The sequence below is a fragment of the Chlamydotis macqueenii genome, chromosome 3 (genome assembly GCF_036417535.1).
Source record: "Chlamydotis macqueenii isolate bChlMac1 chromosome 3, bChlMac1.mat, whole genome shotgun sequence".
Classification (NCBI taxonomy): domain Eukaryota; kingdom Metazoa; phylum Chordata; class Aves; order Otidiformes; family Otididae; genus Chlamydotis; species Chlamydotis macqueenii.
Window position 1 is genome coordinate 89077568 of NC_141558.1, and position 25377 is coordinate 89102944.

The window sequence follows — 25377 nt, forward strand, 5'->3', positions numbered from 1 at the left end:
AGCAACTATTTTGATCAAGGTCTGCCTGAAGCTTTTTTTCTTTGGGTGAATAAAGTTGTGATTTTTAGCATTGATTTGTTTCCGATAATGGTTTTATAGGAAATACATTGTTTTGCTATCTAAGGTCTAAAATATTTCCTCCTGGAATGCTATATTGTCTTCAGATACCAAATTTTTGTCAAGATGAAGCTGTGGATAGTCCCATTTTAAAAAGCTTGTAATTTGGCTTAAGTTGACTAGAGTTCTTGTGGGATTTTCTTCTTGTGTCTTTTAACGTTTAAATCCACATTTATAATGTAGTGTTGTAGTTTTCATTTTTTTTCCAGTTTGTGGATGCCTGTATTTTTTCCAATGGAAATGCAAGCTCCTTTAGACATTTTATTATGTAGGTTATTGTCTTAGTGAATATAACATTCCTCTCATACTGATTTTGCTCCAGCTGTGAGGTGGGGAAGATTGTGCTCATATTTATTCCTTCTGGCTGCTATGCCCCATAAGAACAGAGCGAACTATGTCTCAGTGTTACTTCTGCTAGCTGCTAAAGTAAGCAGGCAGAAGTTGTTCACTAGCTACAGAGAAAGCAAGAAATAAGGCAGCAGTAGGGACTTTGAAATAGGAGTTTGCAAAGTTAGAAATCTGCAGGATTGGCTAGGCATGGAGGTTCAGAAAGTGTATGAAATGGTAACTTGGTAAGAGAAGACAGCACTGTGTCAAAAGCAGAATACAGCAGTCAGTGACATCTATAGTATATACTTGTCTACAATGTGAAGCAAAACCAAAGATCAGTCTTACTGTTGCCCTGTTATTGGCAATCTGCATAAAAGATGGGCCTATCGTAGGAATCATCTCATCCAGTGCCTATTCCCTTATATAGTGTTACTGCCTCTTTTCAGATGTTCATGTAGTAGAAGTCAGTGCCATGGCTCTAGCAGCTCCAGCTTTGCTTGTAAAACCTGTTGTGGAGCAGCCTAATGCTAATAACACTTCTGTCTTTCCTTAAAGAAAAAGACAAAGTCATAAAATTGAAGTACTTTGATTCTGACTTTGTTAACTTTCATGTTGCCTAATATTGATTCAGTTTACTTGTCTACATGTATTAAAAAGCACATCACAACTTTAAGATTGTAAACTCTTTTCTGTAGGTCTGTTGGAGACAGTAACTTCAGTTCTTCTTCATCCCAGCATGGCTGCCCGACTTGCTGCTGCATGGTGCTTGCGGTGTGTAGCTGTGGCATTGCCTTTTCAGTTGACGCCATTTTTAGATAGATGTGCAGAAAGACTCAACAATCTGAAGACCTCCCCTGAAGCTGTTAGTGGCTACAGTTTTGCAATGGCTGCTTTGTTAGGTGGTGTGCATCAGTGTCCCTTAGGTATTCCTCACGCCAAAGGAAAGGTAAGATGATGAGTGTTTCGTTTGTGAGTGTACTAGAAAATACCTCTTTTATCTAGAAGTAATAGCTTTGTAAAATGTGTGACATGGTAATGAGTTAAAGCATTACTGAAATTGAACTTGTGCCTAGCAAGAGAGCAATGACTAGAGTGTTTAGAGTATTTCAGTTGCAGTTTTTACTAGCTTTTTCCCCCAGTCTCTTTCAAATTTGCATTCTTGTTTGGCATGTTAATGAATAACTGCTGAAGAGAATATTACTGTCTGTATTGTCATATACATGACACAAATCATCTGCATTAAATGTAATCTGCATTCATTATTTATAGAAGGTCAATTTAAATTATTTGAGAACATCTTTATATATAGTCTGTAAGGGTGGCTATGTAGCAGTAACTTACAGTGGCTTAATTTATATTTTTAAAATCCATTTGTTTTTGTCTTTGATGCAGATGGTGGTCAGTATTGCTGAGGATCTGTTACGAACTGCTGCACAAAACAGCAGACTCTCCTTGCAGCGGACTCAAGCTGGGTGGCTTTTACTTGGAGCGCTTATGACTTTAGGTTTGTGAAAACAGTTACTTTTTGTTTTCTTTTAATGCGTGTCCAACGTTTCTGGTTTTCCACTGTGGTCTCTACATATAATCACTCCAGTATCTAGCATGGGAGTATTTATACCAAGGGAAACAGAGTGTTAGTGCATTTATTTCAGCAGTGTTGTTTGTGCTAGGGAGAAGTGAAATAATATTGTTTATGTAAACTGAAGGATACTAGAAGGTTGTAAAAAAAAAAAAAACAAAAAAAAAAACAAAAAAAAAAAACAAAAAAAAAAAAACAAAAAACTTCTGCTCTGTTTTTAGAAACCCAGAGCCTTTAGGGCAAAATTCCTCATAGTCTCCTTCCTTAATACTGTGGTGTAGAAGAATGAACTATAAATAAAATGCAATGAGCATTCCAACAAGTTGCATGTGTGCCTATGCATAGGCAGCAGTACTGATTAGAAATATTATCAGTTTAAAAGCCATTCAGTTGTCTTTTAAAAAAGCCAGCCTCATGTTCATATCTCCCATCACAGAAATACCAGAAGCTATATTTTGACAGGTTATAAGTATACTTCTAAATTTTGCAGCAATAGTGGTTTTTCTGGTTTGGGTTTTATTTTTAATACTGGATAATCTGATAAAGTTCGGATATGTTCTGCAGTATTTTGATCTCTCAGCAAATACCATTTTGTGTTCCATCTTGCTTCTCTAAATTGTCCCTTCTGCTAGCCAGCTTATTGTTGTGTTTTTCTGACAGTGTAGCACTATTTTGGTTGCCCTTCTTCAATATATTTTTAATGTGCTTGCACTGAATCTTCTGGAGCTTTTTCAGAAGTTTTCTTTCAACTTGACCATTAAACTGGTTACATAATCAATAACTCAGTTACTTTTCTACTCATTTTATGAACAAGTTAGGATGGGCTAAAGAGCTCACCATCAAAATAGTATAAAAAAAATTAAAAGTCAGAATGAGAAGATAGTAAAAAGACAGTTGGCGGTGGTTGCATATTACACAGCAGTGTATAGAATAGCCTATTTCCTATTTTAGTACTGATATCAACAGACAGACTTATCTGTGCTATTTGTTTGCCACACTTTCAACCTAGAAATAAGAATGAACTTCCTTTTGTTTTTTGTTGTTCAAGTAGGGAGAAAAAGAAGTGAAGTAGCAGAAACAGCTTAAAGAGCAAAAGCCTTCAGCAGATTTTTCACACTTAGTTAAATACGAGTTTTTATTATCCTGTCACTTGAATTTTTTCGCATAGGTCCTTCTGTTGTTCGGTATCATCTGCCTAAGATGTTGCTGCTATGGCGAAATGTGTTTCCACGTTCTCTGAAGGAGCTGGAAGCAGAGAAGGCCAGAGGAGATTCTTTTACCTGGCAAGTAACACTGGAAGGCCGTGCTGGAGCTCTGTGTGGTAAGAATTTAAAACTTCAAGATTACGAGTGTGCAGTAAACCAGAACATGATCCAACTTATTATAAAGAGAACTCTTATAACTTCCCTGCTTTCTTTGAAACTGAATAAGATGTATCTGATTTTCGTCAATGCAACCTAGTTTTGGCATATATTTTTATGAACGTGTCATGCAGTCTTTGAATAAACACATTGAATCACTGCTATTTTGACATTCTCTTAGGATCTGTATCTTGCTTATGCGTTATATTTGTTCGTCTCAGTAAAATTTTAATTAAAACTATTTAATTATTAGCTATGAGAAGTTTTGTGGCTCACTGTCCTGAGCTCCTTACTGAGGATGTGATCAGGAAATTGATGACACCAATAGAATGTGCCATGACAATGATGTCCCAGTAAGTAGGCAGTTTTTTTTTCTCTTTATTCACTTTTGTCTTTACCCAGACCCGAAATACTAGAACTAACTTGTTTTAATTCATATTCTGACCTAGTACTGTGCTGTTTCTGCTTGTCCAAGTTGGAAAAAAAACCCAACTTTTATGAGCCTTCTGTTCATAGTCGTTAGCTTTGTGAAAGTATATTATGGAATAGCTGAAGAACCTACTGGGGTAACTTTTGTTACCTGTGTTTTGAATTTCCAATTCAGTGAGCTTTTGAATTCATGGTTTGCTTATCCTTGTGCAAGAAATCATAAAACTAAGATACTGGTATACTAGATGTTAATCAATAAACTCTCCTCTTACAAAATGTACTAATAAAAAGACTTCTAACATTTTACAGAACAAAAGAAAACCCACAGTTTTGGGTTGGGTTTTGTGGTTGGGTTTCTCCACCCCCACCATGCCCCCTGATTAAAGACAGGGGTTTCTTCTGAGGAGGTACATGTTTCCGATTTACAGCAGTGTGTGTTTTTTTAAAAAAAGAGTTTGCTCAGTACAATTACCTCTGAAAATGTGTTGATAATTTGAGAGATACTGCTCAGAGTAGTTCTCTGAACGCTGTTTTCTTGTCTTGGCTAGAGACATATCTTGTGAAAAGAAATGTGAAAATACTCTTTTCAGTAACTGCAGTATTTCTGGCTGTCTCCTTTTATTTTTGCTTCTGTAGCATTCCATCAGTAATTAAAGCCCATGGAGCTCATCTCAAAGCTAGTGCAGCTATGGTCCGTTTAAGACTTTATGATATATTGGCTTTATTACCTCCGAAGACATATGAAGGTACATAAATTTTAAACAATTTTTATTAAAGTAAAAATTTTACTTACTCCTTTTGATGTATTTTGGGTGCTTGCCTTTGAAGCAGATATGAGATTCAAAATGGAATAGTAGGAATCTCCAAGAGTCTTGTACTATATTCCTCATTTTCTGTATATCATCTTGACACTATAACTACAGAGTATGAATATTGAAATATTAGAGTAACATTTAGAGTATAAAAGTTACAGTACTGTATATAGGATTGAGAGGTATGGAGATCTTGTTCTGAAATCCAATTTAGGTGTTTTATGTAATTTCTACTTAGAGAACACTATTTCTTAGTATACTTAAAAGGCAGATGTGAGAAGGAAGATTTAGTTCTGGTTTCTGGTGATGTTGGCTGGTTTGTTGTTTTGTGGTTTTGTTTTTTTTTTTTTTTAACCTGATTTGATCTATTAGACAGGTTTTATTTTGTTATTATGAAATTGCCAGACACTGTGACATGATCTGACAGATTAGCTTTTTTTTTGTTTTTGTTTATTTTTTATTAATTCATTAAATTTATATGATCATGTGGATGAGCAAATTTTTGCAAAATCTGGATTCTCATTCTGAAAGGGATGGCCCAATCTGTTTTTTAGAAGATTGATTTGGGAACTGGGAGCCCAGGGTTCTGTTTGAAGCCTTGCTCTCAAGGTTCTAGTCTTGTCAGGTTTACTTTTCTGTCTACTTGCTACCTGTAAAATTGAGGTAGTGGTACATGCTTTGATTTGTAACTTCTGATCTCTAGCTGAAATGTTTTGAATAAGAAGCAGCAATGATTCTTTTTAATGTCCATCCTTTTAGGATCATTTAATGCGCTGCTTCGAGAGTTAGTAGCAGAATTTACTTTGACAGACAACTCTGCTAATACAACCACATCACTCCTAAGATCTCTTTGTCATTATGATGATAGTGTTCTTCTTGGCTCCTGGCTGCAGGAAACGGATCATAAATCAATTGAAGACCAGGTAATAAAAAAAACCAGAAGAATAACGAATTATCTGCAGTGTCTGTCTGTGTGATATGTGTGTGAAGGAAGCCTTCTAAAACTGAAGCTTCATGCCTCATTTTTAGTCTTATTTCACAGGTTTGTTAGGTGTAAGTCCTTCCATCTACAGCGTACTATTTTGATTAAAAACTGTCTGCAGCTGAGATGAGTAACGTTATGCAATTTATATGATTGTGGTTAGTGAACCAATTTCCTTAAAACAAAACATGCCCCGCCCTCCCCCAGTCTTCCTAGTCTAGCAGTTGTCTCTAAAATGTTTTTTGAACCAGCATAAATTTAAGTTCCACTTAATGTGTTTTTGTAATGAAACTGCTGTCAAAATATCAGTATTTCAAATGGTGTTATAGCAAAACAAGATTTAACTGGTTTTATGGGTGTAGTATGAAATCTTACATTTCATTTGGAAGTATTAACATGATTTTGTTGGCGGCATGAGGAATTTGCTGCACTTCTAAAAAAAAAAACAGTCTTTGAAACGTAGGAATTTAAAAATTTTTAAAGCGGTAGCAGGTATTGCTATGGAGTCTCTCTTAATAATTTTTTTTTCAGATCAACTAGTAATCTTGATCCAGGTACCATTTTTCATATGGCCTTTGGAGAAGCAATGTAGCATATGGAATAATTTGTTAAATAGTTAAGGAAACTGTCTGGTAATAGCCTTCTCTTTGCTTTCCTAATTTGTGATGACTAGGAAGGGGCTGGCCTCCTCTTTTCAAGTTTGTTACCCTCGTATATTTCAGGATTTAATGACATGTAGAAAAAATGTTTGTCTTTTCTGCATATACCCACCCACCTATCTCTGTCTTCGTAATTCGGCTCTGATATTTGATTTCTCAGTGAACTATATTCCCTAGACAGGTAACTGTTGCTGAACTATGTCATCATAAACTTTGTAATTCAACTTCTCAGAAATTTCTTGGCATAAGAAGACGGGAGAAGCTGAAAATGCTTCTTCTGCCACAGCCTATCTAATAATGGCAAAGTTTCTGAGAAGGCAGCTGTCTTGATTGAGCAAATCCAAAAGCCAAGACTGATTCCGAGTGTGAGAAACAGAGAGGAAACTGTTTCTGAGAAAAGATCAGCATGCTCAAGTGAAAAAGAAAAAAAAAATTATAAATTTCCCTTGTTTATTGTGATGGACATAATAGACTTCCAACGCAGTCTTCCATCCACAGAGCTTTCTGGGACTCTCCTCCTGTACCCTTCCACCTTTTTTTTTTTTTTTTTTTTTTTTTTTTTTCTGAAATGTCACTTTGTAGTCAGTGAATCAGAACCTGCTATTACTACCAGAATTAATCTGCTCTTCTCTGATTTCCATCTCTTACCACCAGGAGTGATAATTTGTGCATTTTTGCAGCTGTTAACTGCATTGACCCTCCAGGATTTAGCTGGCCCTGTAAATGCCATGTGCATGTGTAGGGGGACACTGCCGTTGCATTCAAGTGTTTGTAAGCTGTTTTGTTTTTCTAAGCTGCTGTGTACTTGTTTTGGTTATCTCTAGTTCCAAATTTTATGTGTGAAGGTACATTCAGAGGTGTTCATTTTATGTGGCGTTTTGCAGCTTCAGCCAAACAGTGCATCTGGAAGTGGTGCTTTGGAACATGATCCGTCTTCTATTTATTTGCGCATCCCCGCTGGTGAAGCTGTACCTGGTCCCCTTCCTTTAGGAGTATCTGTCATCGATGCATCTGTGGCTCTCTTTGGTGTGGTTTTTCCTCATGTCTCTTACAAACATAGGTCAGTTTGCATCAGTGTTCAATTTCAGAATGTAATGCCTTGTTCTCTGGACAGTACTATGTTTCAGGGTTTTTTCCTTGAAAGAAAATCTGCTTTGATATCAACTGTCTTTGAATTCAGAGTTCAGTGTTTGGTGTTCATTGTGTCTTAGGATTCCAGAATATGTCTACTCAGTTTAGAAATAAGGTGATTTCCTCAGTTTTATCAGTTTTGAAGATTAGGGTTCAGAGGTGGAGGCTAGATTTTTCTCTCCTCTTACTGCATTTAACAGTAGCAATAATTCTGCAATCAAAACTTCCTCCAAAAATATCCATTGCAATTAACTTCAAATCAGCCTTGAAAACATAACAGTGGCATCCACTGAATTTCATTTGGCTTCCACAAGTTAAGACCATTTGATTTATACTCAGCAAATACTCATGTGTCACTTTATGCATGATGAAAAAGAGGGAATGGAGTTCAGGTTATTTTCCTTTGTGTTCCACATTACCTTTGCAGAGTTTTGAGTTGTCAGGACTGCTTCTGTCATTCAGTTTAACTAATTCGTCACTGAGCACAGAGCGAAAGCAGCTCTAAGACACTTTTCAAAGTAAAATTACCCTTCACTGCAATCCTGATGGGAACAGTTTTTCCTAGCAGTCTCATTTTACAGTAACTACAGGATAGGTTTGAGGCCAACTTGCAGTAATTCAGCTTAACCTATTATCTGTTGTTAGCTGTGGAAAGATTTGGCTGGCAATCTGCAGAGTAGTTAAGAATGTAGATTATTCATTATACTCCTGTTCATGATATCTTCTAGGGAGTACTCCCCCTCCCAGTAACACTTTCTGGCATGGTTAAATGAGGGGAAAATGAAGGTTAAATGGGGAAAACAATAAGAACAGTGATAGGAATATGGAGACTAACACTGTTTTGAATGGTAGCGGAGAGGCAACATTTTTCCACGCTTGTCCTTGTCGCTTTCTAGTTATACAGTCAAATGTATCTGAACACTCACTTGCTCTTGGTGGTATTTTCTTCAAAAGGAATAGTGAACGTTTGTGGATGAGCTAAAAGAAGTAGCAAAGTGATGTTCAGAATAACTCTACTGTTTCTGTCTAAAGTGAAAACCTTCTGCAGCCCTTGAAGCATAAATTATGTGACTGAACTTAAAAGGCCATTCTGTTGTGTACATTTTTTACCAGCTCTATTTTAGTTTGTATTTTGAAATAATATAACTTAAACTATGTTCTTTCCTTTGTTTTAGATTACAGATGTTGGATCACTTTGCTGAATGTGTCAAGCAGGCTAAAGGTGTTCGCCAGCAAGCTGTGCAGCTTAATATCTTTACTGCTGTTCTTAGTGCCTTGAAGGTAAAATTTGTAAACTTGTAACGCCTGCTGAAGTTCGATTTGATTCGTTGATTTATATTTGATACAAAAGGCTGATAGAAGAATGTTACTAAAGTTACCACTTAAACTATTCAAAAGTTTGAAAATGCCAAAATTGTAGTTTTTTCAGATATTCTTAGTCTATTTTTTTTCTTTTTCAATCCAGTAGTTTTCTTTGCACTGTGCTCATGGATTTAAGTACTTTAATATACTCAAACCCCTTCATGTCATGGAGTATTGTGCAGATCATAGAATCATAGAATCACATGGTTGGATGGGACCTATAAGATCATCTAGTCCAACCGTCTTCCCACTACCATTGCTGCCACAGCTACTAAACCATATCCTGTAGCTTCTCATCAAGCCGCCTCTTGAACACTGCCAGGGACGCAGACTCCACCACCTCCCTGGGCAGGCCGTTCCAGTGCCTTACCACTCTTTGAGAGAAAAAGTTTTTCCTCAAGTCCAATCTAAACCTCCTCTGGTACAACTTGTGGCCATTTCCTCGGGTCCTGCTTGTTGCCTGGAAGAAGAGGCCAAACCCCTGTTCATCACAACCTGCCTTCAGGAAGCTATAGAGTGCAATGAGGTCTCCCCTGAGCCTCCTCTTCTTCAGACTAAACAATCCCAACTCTCTCAGCCGCTCCTCATAAGACTTGTGCTCCAGACCCCTCACCAGCTTTGTTGCCCTTCTCTGGACACGTTCCAGGGCTTCAATGTCTTTCTTGTAGTGAGGGGCCCAAAACTGAACACAATACTCAAGGTGCGGCCTCACCAGTGCCGAATACAGGGGGATGATTACCTCCCTGCTCCTGCTGGCCACACTATTTCTAATGCAGGCCAGGATGCCGTTGGCCCTCTTGGCCACCTGGGCACACTGTCGGCTCATGTACAGCTGAGCATCAACCAACACCCCCAGGTCCCTTTCCTCTTCACAGTCCTCCAGCCACTCAGCTCCGAGCCTATAGCGCTGCATGGGGTTATTGTGGCCAAAGTGCAGGACCCGACACTTGGCCTTGTTGAACCTCATGCCATTCAGCTCAGCCCAGTGATCCAGCCTATCCAGATCCCTCTGAAGGGCCTCCCTACCCTCAGGCAGATCAACACCGCCACCCAACTTGGTGTCATCTGCAAACTTACTGAGGGTACACTCAATCCCCTCGTCTAGGTCATCAATAAAGATATTGAACAAGATGGGCCCAAGTACCGACCCCTGGGGGACACCACTTGTAACAGATGAGGCTCATGGAAATAAAAACAAAAATAGATTTGAGTTTCCATTTTGGCTGTCTTATTTTTTTTTTCTTCTTAATACTCCCTAATATTGCATAGAATTCTGGGTGTTTATGTCTGGTCTCGCTGACGTCAGTTACAGCTCTGTGTTCTCTATTCTACACTTGTAAATCCAACCTCATGCTGTCAAATTAGGAAGCTAGACAGCAAGTCACAAATAATATTACTGAGAAATACTTAATTTCAGTGACTTGCATTGCCTCAAAGTTTTATGGAACAGTGTTTTAGGGTGTAGGATTTTCTTCCTACTAGTCAAATTTCTTAAGGCACTTCTAGTTTTTTACTGACGCTGTTTTATATAACTTTCAATTAATGAGCCTGTTGGACGACATCTGTTGTTTCATCCTTGTTCATCTTCAGAGCAACTAACTTCTGTACACTGCCCTCATAGAAGTGCCAGCCTGTAATTAAAGATTGGATGAGTTTCTTCTTGTCTGACTTTTGCCATACAAAAATTGGCTGTCTAGTTTAATCTAATTGTTATTGGGTTTCCATGTCCTTTGTTACTGGGCAAAATACATTGGCAAAACAGCACCTGTCTTCCTTGCTTTGTTGTTAGAAACATCAACCATCTTGCTACAAGTTAAAATGTAGATTCTGAGACAGTTGCCTGGAATTTGCCATGCCATGCCAAATGGCCAGAGAATTGTCAAAATTATAAGAGCTGAAATGAGGATTCCAGAACACAAAATTAGAATCTGTGCTAGAGCGTTTGACTTCTTCCTCTGTAATTCATGCAGTGTTTGTACTTTACATGTGTTTAATTATTTTTTCCAAAGTACCACTTCTTGAAAGTGGTAGTGAAAGATGGTATGCTATTAATGAAATATGGGAATGAAAGAAGCTGCAGAAGCAATGCTTAGTGTTACTATACTGTAGAATATTCATATAACAGGCTGTATAAACGTTTGCGAATATATGATTATTAAGAAAAAAAATATTTTCGTGTACCTAAAATGTTTTCTATTTAAGTGATTCTTGCAGAAACATTACTGAGCTGTGGTTTTCCTGTCTGACAGAAAGAGATATTGCAGTGAGATTTTTAAAGCTTCTCCTTGTTGTTTTTTTTTTTTTTTTTTTTTTTTTTTTCCCCCGGGGTATCCTGTGTAAAACCAGCTCAGATTCAACAGCATTGGGGTGCATCTAGTGCTGTAATGCATTGGATGAAAAAGACTAGTGCAACAGGTCGTCCTGTATGTGAAATAGGTAGTGTTGGCAAACATAAAACTGAGTATGTTGTTGATTTTGAGTTTTGAATATTTTGAAACCATATATTTTAGAATAAATGACCACAAATTGAAACAAAAGTGCATCATTTTTAATTGAAGATCTTGAAAATAGTAAAATTACTCTCATGTCTTCCCTTTCTCCCCTGCTTTGGAATGTTTCTTTCATTTTTTTTTTTTTTTTTTTTTCATGTAGGGTTTAGCTGAGAATAAAAGCACATTAGGACCGGAAGAAGTCCGCAAATCTGCTCTGACACTGGTAATGGGTGCCCTTGATAATCCTAACCCTATTTTGAGATGTGCAGCAGGCGAAGCTCTTGGCAGAATGGCTCAAGTGGTTGGAGAAGCCTCTTTCATTGCTAGAATGGCTCAATACAGTTTTGATAAGTAAGTTGTTTTTTTATTCAGAAAAGGAAGTTAAAGTATAATTTCATGTAGTTTGGAAGATTTCTCTACTAAAAACCATATTGATTATTCTCTTCATGCTTGACTGGGGCTCTGAGCAACCAGATCTAGTCAGGGATATTCCTGCTCCTTGCAGTGGGGTTGGACTAGATGACCTTTGAAGGTCCCTTCCAACTTTAACCATTCTGTGATTCTATGATTCAAACAGTCTTCTCTTTTTAATTTATTTTATGTGATTCTTCCAGCAATAAAAGCTGAGTTGTTAAACTACTTGGAATGTGAAATGATACCAATGAATGGTTTTTTATGAGTTACTTAAGGTGTCTAAACTGCTTCAGATCGATAAAAGCAGCTTACGCTAAGTGTGTCTGTAACATGAATTGTGCGATAGTTGTTCTGTTTCATCAAAACATCCTCTTTATATATTGATTTAACTTATCTACTGGCCCATAATTTTTTTTCATATTATGTTGTTAGTCTTGAGTCTCTAGAAAGATGTCTGGTAGATACAACAAGACACGTTTCCCAATTTTCGGCTTAAATTTAAGACATCAGCCTATCTGTGAATCAGAATGCACCTGCCTTGTGGCTGCAGCCCATGTTTTTGACTGACCAGGCTGCATGCACATAGCCTCAGTCCAGCTCTCCTACCTCTGGGTAATTCAGTTTTTTCCATAATTTCATCTTATAATAAAGTACACTGTTGTTTTTTGGTTGGTTTTTTTTTGTTTGTTTGTTTGTTTTTTGTTTTTTTTTAATTTCTATTACTGGAAGTATTTCCTTGGTTTCTTATCTAGGATTCAAGTTGTTAATGGTTGCCAGCCTCTTGGCACTGTCAAGTAATTTTTTTTGTATTTGAGATTTGCTTTCACTTTGTTCTCTGATGGCTAAGAGCATACTTGCCCCTCGTATACAGACAGCCAGGAAAAAAAAAAAATCTTCTTTCTTTGTTCTAATTAGGATATCCTTCTTTTTTTCCTCTCTTCTCTACACTCCAAAAAGGTTTTAATTAAAAAGTTATGTATGTGACATGCATTCAGAAGCAGTAGTATTGTGGAAAGTACTCAACAAGTCACTGCTTCACTCAATTAGATCATTCAGAATGCTATTCATTCTGGTTTAGTTTCATTAATAAAACACTTTAAAAAACCCCAACAAATCTTTATTGGAAAAGTCATAGAACTCAGCTGTAGAAAAAATAGCTGTATTAAAAAGGTATTGAGTAGACTTTGCAGTGGAGGACGTAGCTGTGAATTTCTTTGTAATGTCTCGATACGTGTTGTCGTTTTTCCATATGTTATTCCTTTTCACTGCAGTGGCCTAGCAATGACTTTTCTGATTATTAAATTTAGTCTGCTTTGAAACATTGGTCAGCACTAGATACTTTTCCTATATTCCTGTTTCCTATTCTTATATCCTATTTACCCCACCTGGAGTACTGCGTCCAGTTCTGAAGCTCCCAGCATAAGAAGGACATGGACCAGCTGGAGAGGGTCCAGAGGAGGGCCACGAAGATGATCAGAGGACTGGAGCACATCTCCTATGAGGACAGGCTGAGAGAGTTGGGGCTGTTCAGCCTGGAGAAGAGGAGGCTCCGGGGAGACCTGATAGTGGTCTTCCAGTACCTCAAGGGGGCTTACAGGAAAGATGGCTCTACTCTTCTGTAGAGCCTATTGTGACAGGACTAGGGGTAATGGTTTCAAAATAGAGGGAGATAGATTTAGATTATATATTAGGAAGAAATTTTTTACAATGAGGGTGGTGGAACACTGGAACAGGTTGCCCAGAGAGGTGGTGGATGCCCCATCCCTAGAAACATTCAAGGCCAGGTTGGATGAGGCTCTGAGCAACCTGATCTGGTTGGAGATGTCCCTGCTTCTTGCAGGGGGGTTGGACTAGATGACCCGTTAGGGTCCCTTCCAACCCTAGCCATTCTATTATTCTATGATTCTTTCACTTCCAAAACTGTTCTTCATCTAAAATGTCAAGTTCTGGCCAGGAAGAAGGAAAATATCTATTAAAATAACTTCCCCCCCCCCCCCCCCTTGCCTTATCCTTATTCTGGTTTAATAGTAATATAGATTAAGTACGTTGTTTTTGCTTTTGTTGTTAAGGCTTCTCAAGATCTTGTAAGGTGGCCTGCAAAATTCCATTAGTTATTTGCACTGTTATGGTACTTGAAGGGTTCTTTATAACAAACTTAATGAATTACATTATTTCCTTTTATTTAAACATTGATAGGTTGAAATCCGCTCGAGATGTTGTATCAAGAACGGGCCATTCTTTGGCTCTGGGCTGTCTCCATCGGTACGTTGGTGGAATAGGTTCTGGACAACATCTGAAAACTAGTGTCAGTATTCTCTTGGCTTTGGCACAAGATGGAACCTCTCCTGAAGTCCAGGTAAAAAACACAAGCACCACAAAACTACTTTAAAATGTTCAGGATTAAAATTAAAAATTAAATTACCTGTTCAGATGTTCTTCAGTAGAGATTGTCACATCTAAGCCAAATCAAATGGATGTAGTACGTGCCGGGGAGGGTGAAGAATGTGGAACTTTCCTTATAAACTCTTACACTACAGAAGCCCAGATGTGTACTGCAATTCAAATGTAGCCTTACTGTTAGAGAGGCAGTTGCAAATGGTCATGCTAATTCAGAGTGACAAATGTCTGCTTGTCAGCTGAGCCAGAGTAATTCAATGTGGGAATATTCCTAACTGACTGTAAACCAAAATGTGTTAGTTGTACCTTAGCTGCCTAAACTAAAGTTTTTAATAACTGGCTAATGGTTAACATGGGATCAGTTATTGGAGTCTCAGGTGATGAGCAGTAATTTTCTTGGCCAAGTAATTTCTGTATATGCAATACTGTGAACACAGTATGGCAGTACATCCTCTTTGAGGGAGTTATATTGTGACAGTATAAGTCTGTTCCAAGCTAAACTGCAGTTAGGGGACAGAAGGGGAACCAGCAGGAGCCGGGTTCAAGACAAGGCAAAGGCAGGGAGGGTTTTCTGTCCACTATGGACTATAGACATTTGGAAAGTCTCACAAGAGGACAACTTGACTACTAAATGTTGCTGGTAGAATAAAAAGAGGATTAGATGTGCTGCTGAAAGAGCAATGCCATTGGAGTTGCTGAGTATGTATAAACACGATGCAGTTTAGAAAGTTTCCAAGTTGAAAATAACTTGAAAACTGTGAGAATACAGTGTCTTTACTCTCCAAGGAGAAATTTGAGGGGTCAGTGCCTTGGTCTGTCATTTCTTTCCCTTAAGCATCTGTTTGTGGCAGCTGCTGTAAAAAGAAGAGGGCTAGATGGACCAGTACATCTATCTTTACATTAAGAAGTTCAATATTAGAGGGAAAAGTGCAGATTTTTTTTCCTCCAGCAATTATATTTATCAACGCACCAGAATGAAATAATTGCTTCAGAAGGGGAAAAAAAAAAGAAACCTTTTTTGAGTAAAAGCAAGTATCTTGCCTATAATTATTATGATATAACAGGTAATTTTTTCTCATTCTTTTCACAAGTTACTGTAAGAAAAAAATTATCTGGAATAGTGACTGACTATTATGCTTTAGTAACAGGAAGCTGTGTGCCTCCCATGAGTAAGGGCACTTTATACCCGCAGATTGAGAAGCTGAAGCCCCCAGTAATATACAGAATCATACTTCCACCTTGGTTTAAATTATTAGCTTGATAGAATGTGTAATAGTGTTCCTTCTTATTTATTTTCCTCAGGATAATAAAAAAAAAAAAAATCAAAATAATCAAGCTTGTCACTTGAGAAGATATGTCACTTTTTGAGATAATGTTTAAAAAGAATAAGCTATAAATACAATTTAAAATTTCTTTTGAATTTCTTTATTTTATGTAAGACAAAGTTTAGTTTGCATACCGAACTTCATGTATGAATAAGTAATTTTGAGGCATATGATTGTGTACCAATTATTTAAAAAAACAAAATGGAAATGTTTACTGCTTTGGGAAAAAAATGCAAAGTATAAAGGGGAAGCCTAGGTGGAACTTGCATACCTACCTTATTTTCTGTTGAGAGCATAACACTAGGCCACTGTGAAAAGCTAAGCTTTTAAACCTCATCCCTCACTTGATCAGTGTGCAGAAACTGCACACATAAACTGCATGGGAGCACAACTAATGGAAATTTGTGGGAATGAAAGGATAAGCTGTAATGTGCTGCCATGTGGTTAGGACTGTAGAAGTAGTTACATGATTGCTAGTGCTAACGATTTTTGAGTTGCATCAGAAAGGATTAAAAAGGAGCCATTTTAAAGGCAGGTTTTCCCACTCACTCCTAAGAGTCTAGCTTTGTATTCGTTATATTCTTTTAACTTAAAGATTGCATCATGTATTTAATGTAAGAAAATTCTGAAATAAGATCATTTACTAGGATAGTATAGAGAGCTATCTAATGCTTTTGGGTCTGTCAGGGGAATTTTCCTGTGAAACGTCAGTGACTAAAAAGACTGTCCTCTCGCCTGCTTCTTGCTTTGACAATTACAGCAAACTATTTTGCTCTTTTGTTATTTACTTATCTTGCAACTGAAATAGGTTGATCTTTCACCTCTTTTTTTTTTTTTTTTTTTTTTTTTTTTTTCTCTCCTCATTTTGTAGTACACTAACTGAACAGCACTGCTTTCTTCTCTTACACCCACCCCCTAATAAGAAAATTAATTAGAAAATACATGTGAACCTTCCGGCTTGTTATGAAAATCAGTTTCTACTGGAATGTCAAAGTTATTCCCCACTAAGGACTTTGTCAGCTGACCATTTCAGATTCCACATTCAGTTTTACAGTGGAATGATTCTCTCTTTCTCACTTTTTTTTTTTTTCCTCATTTTTTCAAGTGAGTGTGGTGTTTGTGTTTTTCTTCCTCAAAGTGTTTAACCATTTCTTGGTCAAATTCTTTGGCATCTTCATCTCTGTTATCCCCAAAACTGCTGATAGCCAAAGAGTATGCTGGAGATATTTAAACTCCCAGGTGACTGTTTGAGATTCTGAGACCTTTGGAACACTTCTAGAGTCAGAGTAGCTAACTAGACATGTTTAAGCAAGGATGTACAGAGCTAGGCTCAGTCTGCATACAAAATTGTTTAAATTTCCTAAATGTATTACTGAAAAATGTTCCTTTGGTTTTTGTTTTTTGTTTTTTTTTTTTGTAGACCTGGTCTCTCCATTCACTTGCCTTGATAGTAGATTCCAGTGGACCAATGTACCGTGGATATGTGGAGCCAACGCTTTCTCTAGTTCTTACTCTGCTCTTAACTGTTCCACCATCGCATACGGAAGTACATCAATGCTTAGGCCGATGTCTTGGAGCTATAATAACTACTGTTGGGCCTGAGCTGCAAGGTTAGTGGGAATTCAAAGAGAAAACAAAAAAATCTAACTTGTGTAAAGATAATATATTGCAATCTTAAATGGAAGAAAATAAGCTTCTGTTTGTTGCAGTTGCAGGCGAGGAGGGGTGGTGGTGACAAATTCAGAGTCCTGCAAGCAGCCTCACTTCTGATTCTACTTATGACTGCTTGGGGCTTTTAAAACTGCAGTTTGAGATTTGTATAAAGAAGTTGCAGTGATTTATGGTGTTCTGGCTAATGGCAAATTTACCAGATAGATAAAAGATTAAAAACATCCTTGCTGCATATTTTGCCACATTTATTTTTGTATATAGGTAGGCAAGAGGCAAGATTTTTCTTTTGCTTTTTCAACATGTGTTGATTTTATTTCTAACTGATGGAAAGAGTTTAAGTTTGATGTTGTTGATAATGCTGTGAACTATAACTCATTTCCAGTCGTTCTTTGTATTCTTTGATCACTGTGCCTTACTGTAGAGAATAAGATTTTGTCATGCCAAACACTGTATCTGAAATTCTGTGTCTCAGATGAAAAAAAAAAATGGATTTGTAACTTTGTCTAACTGGGATTTTTAGGAATATTTATAGGATGGTCTTTGATGCAGTGCCAGAGAGCCAGCCACTAGCAACATTTTAACTCTAAATGACTGAACTTAAATGTCCAGTTATGAAAATTTTCTAGATGGTGTGTCTGCTTGCTGTGTTTAACCTTTTGATTTGGAGTATCATTAACTTTTTAAATAAACAACAATTTACATAGAATGTCTTCTGCAGGTTACATTTTTCTGTAATTGAAGATTATTTTTTTTATAAACCTGATGCAGGTGAATTCTTAAAATGCAGAATGGAATTATTTTTCAAATTAAATACTGTTCTTTTGAATGCTTATCCTATTAGAGCACTACAGCTTATCTAATGGAGCTAAGTAAAAATCACCTGCATACGTGTATGCTAGCTTAAGTGTTATCTGATATTTTAGGAAATGGTTCAGTGCATGAGATGTATTTGTAGAATGAAAGAGACTTTCAAAACTGAAAATCGAATAACTTTACTGCTTTCGTGTCCTGGGAAGATACCCTCAAAATATTTCTGACTGAAGATTGTTGATGCAACATTTCACTTGGACATAACATTGCTTATCTGAGCTAAAAAAAAGATACTGAAACAATCTGTAGTGTTTCTTTAAAGCTGTGTAGATACTAATTTGTGGTAGGAATTCAGAAAAGTTGCATGTTAATCTGTGAGCTTTGAAGCATTAAAAATTCTTGTTTCTCAAAGATTTAAATTCTACAGTTGTAATACAAAAATTTTGCTGTGTTAAGGATATAATTTTATGTCATTAGGTAACGGAGCTACAATTTCAACAATCCGTTCTTCCTGTTTGGTGGGATGTGCAATCACACAAGACCATTCAGACTCGCTTGTTCAGGCAGCTGCCATATCCTGCCTTCAGCAGCTTCATATGTTTGCACCACGGCATGTCAACCTGTCCAGTTTGGTTCCCAGTCTTTGTGTGAGTACAAAATGCATCCCTTTTGTTCCTCTAAGTTTTACGTATGTGCTTAGCGGAGGACAGAAGAAGCACTTGGCAAGATGTCAAGGATACCCATATGTAATAAACAAGCCACGTTTGCAAAAACAGTGGAATGCAATAAAAGGATCTCTGTCCTCAAGGCTTTTTAGATTTTTTCCAAATGCTACCCAAATTGAAATCATAGAGTCTGCTTCTCTTTCATCCTAGATGGCACAAGGTAGCAAGCATTTATATGTAATATGACTGAGTAAAAAGGTGCTGAAACTCTGTTTCCTCCAACTGATTGTATGCCCAGAGGGAAGTGAGTGAGGTGGGGAAAGGTAGGGGATTTTGGATTTATTTTACCGCTGTCAGCATAGTAGATGCTGACATTCAAATTCTTGTGCTGCTGCTGTTAGTGTTGCTTTCTCCCTCCATTAGTGTTCTGTCAGCAAATCCTGGCTTAAGCCTGGAAGTGAGGCAGAGGCTGGAACCCAAAGCATACCAAATATGACTATAAGAGGAAAGAATGATGTGTGTGGGTGTGCATTTTGGTGTGGTTTTGTGTTTTGTTTTGTTTTGTTTTACTATTGCTATTTTAAAAATTATTTTTTAGAGGGTTCAGCAGTTCAATATGAGAAATTTGAAAAGCTTCTCCCTAATGTCTGTTGAATGCTTTGTAAAGTTCTTTGCATAATTCTTTGTGGAACTGGTGGTTCTGTGTTACCTGAAGGACTGCAATCCTACTTAGTCAGCATTGGTACTTTTTCTTAGTCTGCCATCCAGGCTTTCCCTAGGGCATCCTCTCGCTGTTACATGCTTCCACCTCCACACTCACCCTTCCTTTCCTCCTACATGCTGAAGCACTCCTGGGAGTGCAGAGTGTTCCTAGATCTGTCACTTCTCCTTTCACAAAATTTTGCATGAAATAAGTGCACCATACCCAAAAGTAGGTAGGTCACTTTGTATGAGTACTATGTACAACATGACAAAAAACCCTTATAGGCAATTACTCTGTAAGTACCAGTGGGTAGTGTTACAGACAATGAAGTTCTTACAGCAGTGACTAGTGCTTTTCTGAAGACTTTTGCCAGGGTTTTCTGCTGTTTCTTTCCTGTTCCTTTCTGGTCTCCTGGTAAACAAAAGCTATTTAGTTTGATAATTCTGAATTGTCTTGTGGATTTCTTTATACAGCGTAGGTAAGTGGGCAAGGCCTGCCTTACCTGCCCCATTAACAAACTCTTCATTGCTTTCCAACTCACTTTTGAATGGAATTAATGCCAAGTATCAAAATCAAACCACACAGTTCCACAATCTAGTTTAATTTCTTCTTCCTGTATTAGCTTCATAACCACCAGTTGTTTGTTTTGTAACTTAAAACAGGGAATACACTTTCTGTTAATTAAAGCCCTCAAATGTTCTGTGTTTTAGTTCCGTTAAAACAACCTCAGTGTGATATTTGGAGGTTCTTTAAAGTCTGCTTCTTTTTTTCAGGACTAAAATTTTGTATGTTTATTTGTGGAATAAAGATCTACTGTTAAAATACTTTATAAACTGTACAGCCCTTTCATTTAGGAAAGCAATTTCTAGCCACATAATAACCTAATACTGAGAAAGCAAATGTGTATTCAGTTTATTAAAAACAAATTCCCCAGAGTAAATAAAGAATCAGAGTTTCTTCAAGAGCACTCTTCATCTCTTCCACTGTAGAAAAACATACAGTTCTCTGTGCAGCTACTTCCTCTCAGTAAAATAGGGACCATGCACAGTTCTTCTATAATAAAAATATTTGCTTATACTTGAGGTGATTCAAAAGGAATTAGAAGCCAGTGTTGGATAGCAAAGCTGTTTTATTGAGAGGCACTTATAAAAACTTATGCTATTAATTCTGGTACGAGTTTCAAGTTAAAAATTTTTATAACTTTTGTTTGGTGCACCTGATGGTGACTTTTTGTTAAAAAGAATGTGATTTACAGCTGTAGCAGAATATGAGGTTGAGTAGTACCGAAGAGCGTAACAGATTGGAAAGTATAATTAGTCTAAATCACATTGGCGTAGTAGTTCAAATATTTAAGCTCTTGTCTCTTTAACTGGATAACAACTGTCAGCTCTGTATATGTCAGCTTTATTTTCCTATTTGTACATTATAAAAAGTGCTTGTTTCTGAACTTTCAAGATCTTATAAAGAGCTTGGTACCCACCAGCTCACGCATGCGCATATGATTGAAAAGTAGAATGCTGTTAGTCCTTAGCAGCACTGATTTATTGATATGGCAGCGCAGTAGTTCAGTCACCTATAATGGTTCTGATTTTTAGGTTCATTTGTGCAGCTCCCACTTGCTGCTTCGCCGGGCTGCAGTTGCATGTTTACGACAGCTTGCTCAGAGGGAAGCAGCAGAAGTATGTGAATATGCCATGAGCTTAGCAAAAAATACTGGAGACAAAGAAAACAGTGGCGTCAGTAAGTATTTGTTTCATGTGGCCTTTTTGTAACAGTTGAGTGCACACATGGGTGTGTATGTATGGTTTGCCTTCAGAGATGGGGAAAAGAACCCAATACCCACACCTTACCCCTCACCAACAGAACAAAAAACTCAAACCGTCCTTCCAGCTCCGGCAACTTTTGGCCACACCCTGCTTACCACTTAAATTTCACTTACAATTTAACTTTTTGTAAAGTTCAGACTTAAACCTCTCTGCCTCATTAAGAGTGGCAATCAAATAAGGAATGTAGTGTATATACAATGGAAACATTTTACAGTTTTTCTGGTATTTTAGGTCTTGCTCTTTTGAAAATTTACTTAATTGTATGCTGTTTGAGATATCTGGTTGTGTTATATTCTGTTAGCAGCACATCTTCATAGCCTGTGGACTTTTCTGGTTAGTTCAATACTTACATGTATGATTTTATTCTGAAAACAGAAGTCTCAGCAGTGTTGATTAGCACAGTCTTCATACAAACATAGAATCATGAGTTTACTCGTATTAAATCACACCAGTTAAGTCTGTCTCTGGAAAGATTCTTTAGAGTCTAGTACTAATAGAGTTTTTTACAAATTCATGGGGTATGTACCTTGAAGAGAGTTGGTTTGTTTTTTGAAGTAGTACTAGGAGAAGTTATTTACCTTGCAGAAAATAAATTAAATGAATTGCTGTATTAAAATCTTTCTAGTATTAATTTAGAAGAAATTCAGTAACATCTTGGTATATCATTGCCTGAACTATATACCATGTCCCGTTCCAGCCTATTATTCCAAATTTTAAAACTGAGTTACTTATTTCAGAAAAGGTTTCTCATTATCATTTTGCAGATATGAATCCTTTTGCACCAGGAGCTGGTTCTCGGCGGGATGCTCATTCTCGGCATCAGGGAGTTAACATAACAGAGACAGGCCTCGAAGGTGTCTTGTTTGGAATGCTGGATCGGGAGACTGATCGGAAGTTGTGCTCAGATATCCACGATACTCTGGGACACATGCTTTCATCGCTGGCAGTAGAAAACCTTTCTCATTGGCTAATGCTTTGTAAGGATGTCCTTGCAGCTTCCAGTGGTAAGTGTTCTATAGTGTTCACATGAGAGACAGTGTGTCCTTAGTATTAGCATCTTCTGGCAATACTCGGAGCTTGTCTTTTATCCTAGTTAAGACATAGCTTATATTGTATAGAGAATTGTCCTGGTTTCGGTAGGGATGGAGTTAATTTTTCTCTCAGTAGCTGACCTGTTTGGGGTTTCATATGTGAAGAATGTTGATAAACACCCTGATGCTATGAGTTGTTGCTAATGAGACCAAGGATATTGTCTGGCTTTCCAGGTCTTGCTAATGTGCAGATGAAGGAAGCTGGGAGGAGTATAGCCAGAATAATTGACCCAAACCAGCCAAAGAGAGTATTCCATGCCATAAGTGTCACACTCAGTATATAAGTAGGCGTGGGAGAGGGGCATGGGTCTCTCTCCCTTTCTCTCTTCCTCTTGCTCCTTTGCTTGGTGCTCAGTTTTGTTTCTCTGATTGCTGCTCGCAGTGGGCTGTATTGGTCATTGAGACACTAGGTGGTGAAAAATTGTGCAGTGTTCATTTTGTATATTTTAGTATCCTTATATTCTGTTGTTATTGTAATTTTTCCTTTGCTATTCTAGTAAACTGTCCTTATCTCAACTCCCTAATTTTCCTTTCTTCCCAGTTCTCTCCCTCATCCTTCTGGGGAGGGAGACGGTGAGTGAGAAACTGTGTGGTGACTAGGGCTCAACCACAGCAAGAACTTTGATTATAGTACATTAAAACTTCCTTAGAAAGAAGAAATAATCAAAGTTCTGTTAAATTTTAGAATATTGCTTTTAACATTAAAAAGTTAGCTGCTTTAAAGCACGATTTCCAGCAGAGAAGCAGTGTGATGATTATTATTCTGACATTTCAGTATCTTAGTGAAAGCAGACATATTCTTTTTAGCCTTTATACATCAGGACCATACAGAAGGAAGAGTGCTGTAAGTGCTCTGAGGTTTCTTTTATGAGGTTTTGTGAGTTACTGATGTGATCATGGGTTACCATGGTGATGAAACTTCTGCCAGTTGTTCAGCATTGCGGACTTGTTTGCAGAGATCTTGTCCTCTGAGACCTTATTCATGTTTTTCAGCTTGTAGGATGGTTGTGACGCAGATTCTGCTCATTTCCCTTGCATTTATACTTGTTTATTGGCATACTGTGAGTTCATCATGAAGCTCTTTCTAAATGTTGCCAGCTTTATGTTTACTGATGAGTAATGCTACCAATGATTTCTTTATGTAATGCAGTTAACGTATCTGCTCAGTGAGAAAGACCTCGTTTCCCTGAGTTTGAAGTTAGCATGTCTGTTTCTTGTGGGATAAGTTTTAAATTTTTAACATGGCTGTCCAATCTCTTTTTTTATTAGCAGGTGAAATAATCTCTGAGAGAACCGTATGTTTCTCTCAGCTGTACTTTAATAAGCCAGCAACTTCATTTTGAATTCCTTTGATCCGACTAACTGGCATAGGAACAAAATCTGGCTTGCTTTTTAAGCAGAGATTTACAAATCAGCCACATAAGTTCCTGGATGCCTTCTCAAAACACTCTTGTTGTGAACTGGCTTCATCTATGTTTGATTTGCGATAACCTCTTTCTCTCTTTATTGACTGTCTTGCCTCTTCAGCTGCTTAAATTTAGCCTTTTTAAGAAGCATGCTTTAGCTGGGATGGGTTACACTTGCAATAATTTCTTCCCATTCTCCTCTAATTATTGCCAGAGTAATTTTTGTCAGTATCTTTGCATTTTGCTAGTTTAGACCTTGTCATTGAGACTTTTATGTTCTCTTTTCTGAATAGTGAAAGTGTATATGCATGTTTTGCTAGTTGGTTTTTGTCTCTGCTTGAATTTTGTTTTTTAATGTGATCCCTGAAGTAATTTTATGTTCTGAAATGAAGTCTCACAGCAATACTTAGAGAAAATATTTTTTTTAATCTTAAGCACATTTGTGGGTGCCATGAACTGCCTACTTGGCTGCATATCTGTCCCATGGCATGGAATGTTGTAGTCCTGTTTCGGTTTAACAAGCACCTTAGGTTTTACTTGAAGCAGGAGCTGTACAGTACAAAGCCAAGCCGATTCTTTGGTTATGAGCTTGGTAATCTCCTTACCTTGTTTATTGGCAATTTATTAGGAAAATCTTCAAAGCTGAGAAGTTGAGACACAGGATTCAGCTATAGTGGTATCTGTGTAGAATTAATGTTACAGGATTTTTTTTCATATCATTTAAGCCAAATAAATGTTAATATAACCCAAATTAGAGGTGAGAAACACTTATTTTAATGATATTCCTATGCCTTTCTACATTTTTCAGATGTTGTTTCAACACAAGAATTAATCTGTTTTGGATCTGAATGTAAGGAAAGGCTTGAATATGTTGTTAGCTGTCTTCTGTAGATTGCAACAGTGGAGATATATATATATAAAATTTATATTTATTTATTTATTTGTTTATTTATTTATCCTTTTCTTTCCAATTGTTCTCTTTTGTAGACATGAGTACTGCTGCTCCCCTGGGAGGAGGCAAGGATGAGGAATCAGAGAAGAAGGATGAGATGGACGACGATACGATGTTTACCACCTTGGGTGAAGAGGATAAATCTAAGCCTTCTGTAGCACCTCGTTGGGCAACTCGTGTGTTTGCAGCAGACTGTCTGTGCCGAGTGATCATGCTGTGTGAGAACGCGAACAAGGCACACTTCGATCTGGCACTGGCTCGTTCAGCCAGGCTTAAAAACCCAAAAAGTAATTACAGAATGTGATGCTTTCGTCTCAATTTTTTGTTTTGTTTTGGTTTATTTATTTATTTTTTTTAATTTTTGACATCTCTTTGCAGCTCAAGATTACACAACCAAGGAAAAATATATAAGCAGTTATTCTTTCATTCAAATGGTTAAAAACAAAGGAAATGACAAGCAAAGGCAATAGAACTGTAGTTGTATAACCATTGTATTTACTGTACCATGAACACAAAGAATGAGGTTTACTGGAGGATATATATTCTCATACTGATCTACTTGGGGGAAAAAAACCCTTAGATTTGCAAACCTTTGATCTGAAATAGAAGCAATAAACATCTAGCTAAGGATGAGCTGGGAACAGTTTCTTTAAGTGTAATGTAATGACAGCAGTGAATTAGATTTCGGAAATTATTTTAGCATCCCCAGACCGAAGGAATGCTAGGAAAGAAAAAAGAGATAAGGCTGGTTAATTATTGTTGTGACATTGGTTGTGGAGTGTGGGATGTAGGAGGGAGTTATAATAAGAGAGGGACCTGGCTGCTTTATAAAGTTCGTTCTTTTGGTATATGTGACAGTGATG

At 37.3% G+C, this 25377-nt stretch overlaps 1 protein-coding gene across 5 annotated transcripts in view; it reads left to right on the forward strand.

Annotated features, from left to right (window-relative positions):
* HEATR5B (HEAT repeat containing 5B) overlaps positions 1-25377 on the forward strand; it is a 62602-nt gene that overhangs the window by 12225 nt on the left and 25000 nt on the right. For all 5 annotated transcript variants that reach the window (XM_086743250.1, XM_086743252.1, XM_086743253.1 and 2 more), the window contains exons 10-24: positions 1143-1393; positions 1840-1951; positions 3195-3347; positions 3641-3740; positions 4453-4562; positions 5388-5551; positions 7154-7329; positions 8576-8681; positions 11415-11605; positions 13865-14024; positions 16811-17000; positions 18349-18518; positions 20835-20979; positions 21830-22069; positions 24550-24801. In XM_086743250.1, the coding sequence (XP_086599376.1) occupies positions 1143-1393; positions 1840-1951; positions 3195-3347; positions 3641-3740; positions 4453-4562; positions 5388-5551; positions 7154-7329; positions 8576-8681; positions 11415-11605; positions 13865-14024; positions 16811-17000; positions 18349-18518; positions 20835-20979; positions 21830-22069; positions 24550-24801 (2520 nt within the window). The remainder of the gene's footprint in view (positions 1-1142; positions 1394-1839; positions 1952-3194; positions 3348-3640; positions 3741-4452; positions 4563-5387; positions 5552-7153; positions 7330-8575; positions 8682-11414; positions 11606-13864; positions 14025-16810; positions 17001-18348; positions 18519-20834; positions 20980-21829; positions 22070-24549; positions 24802-25377) is intronic.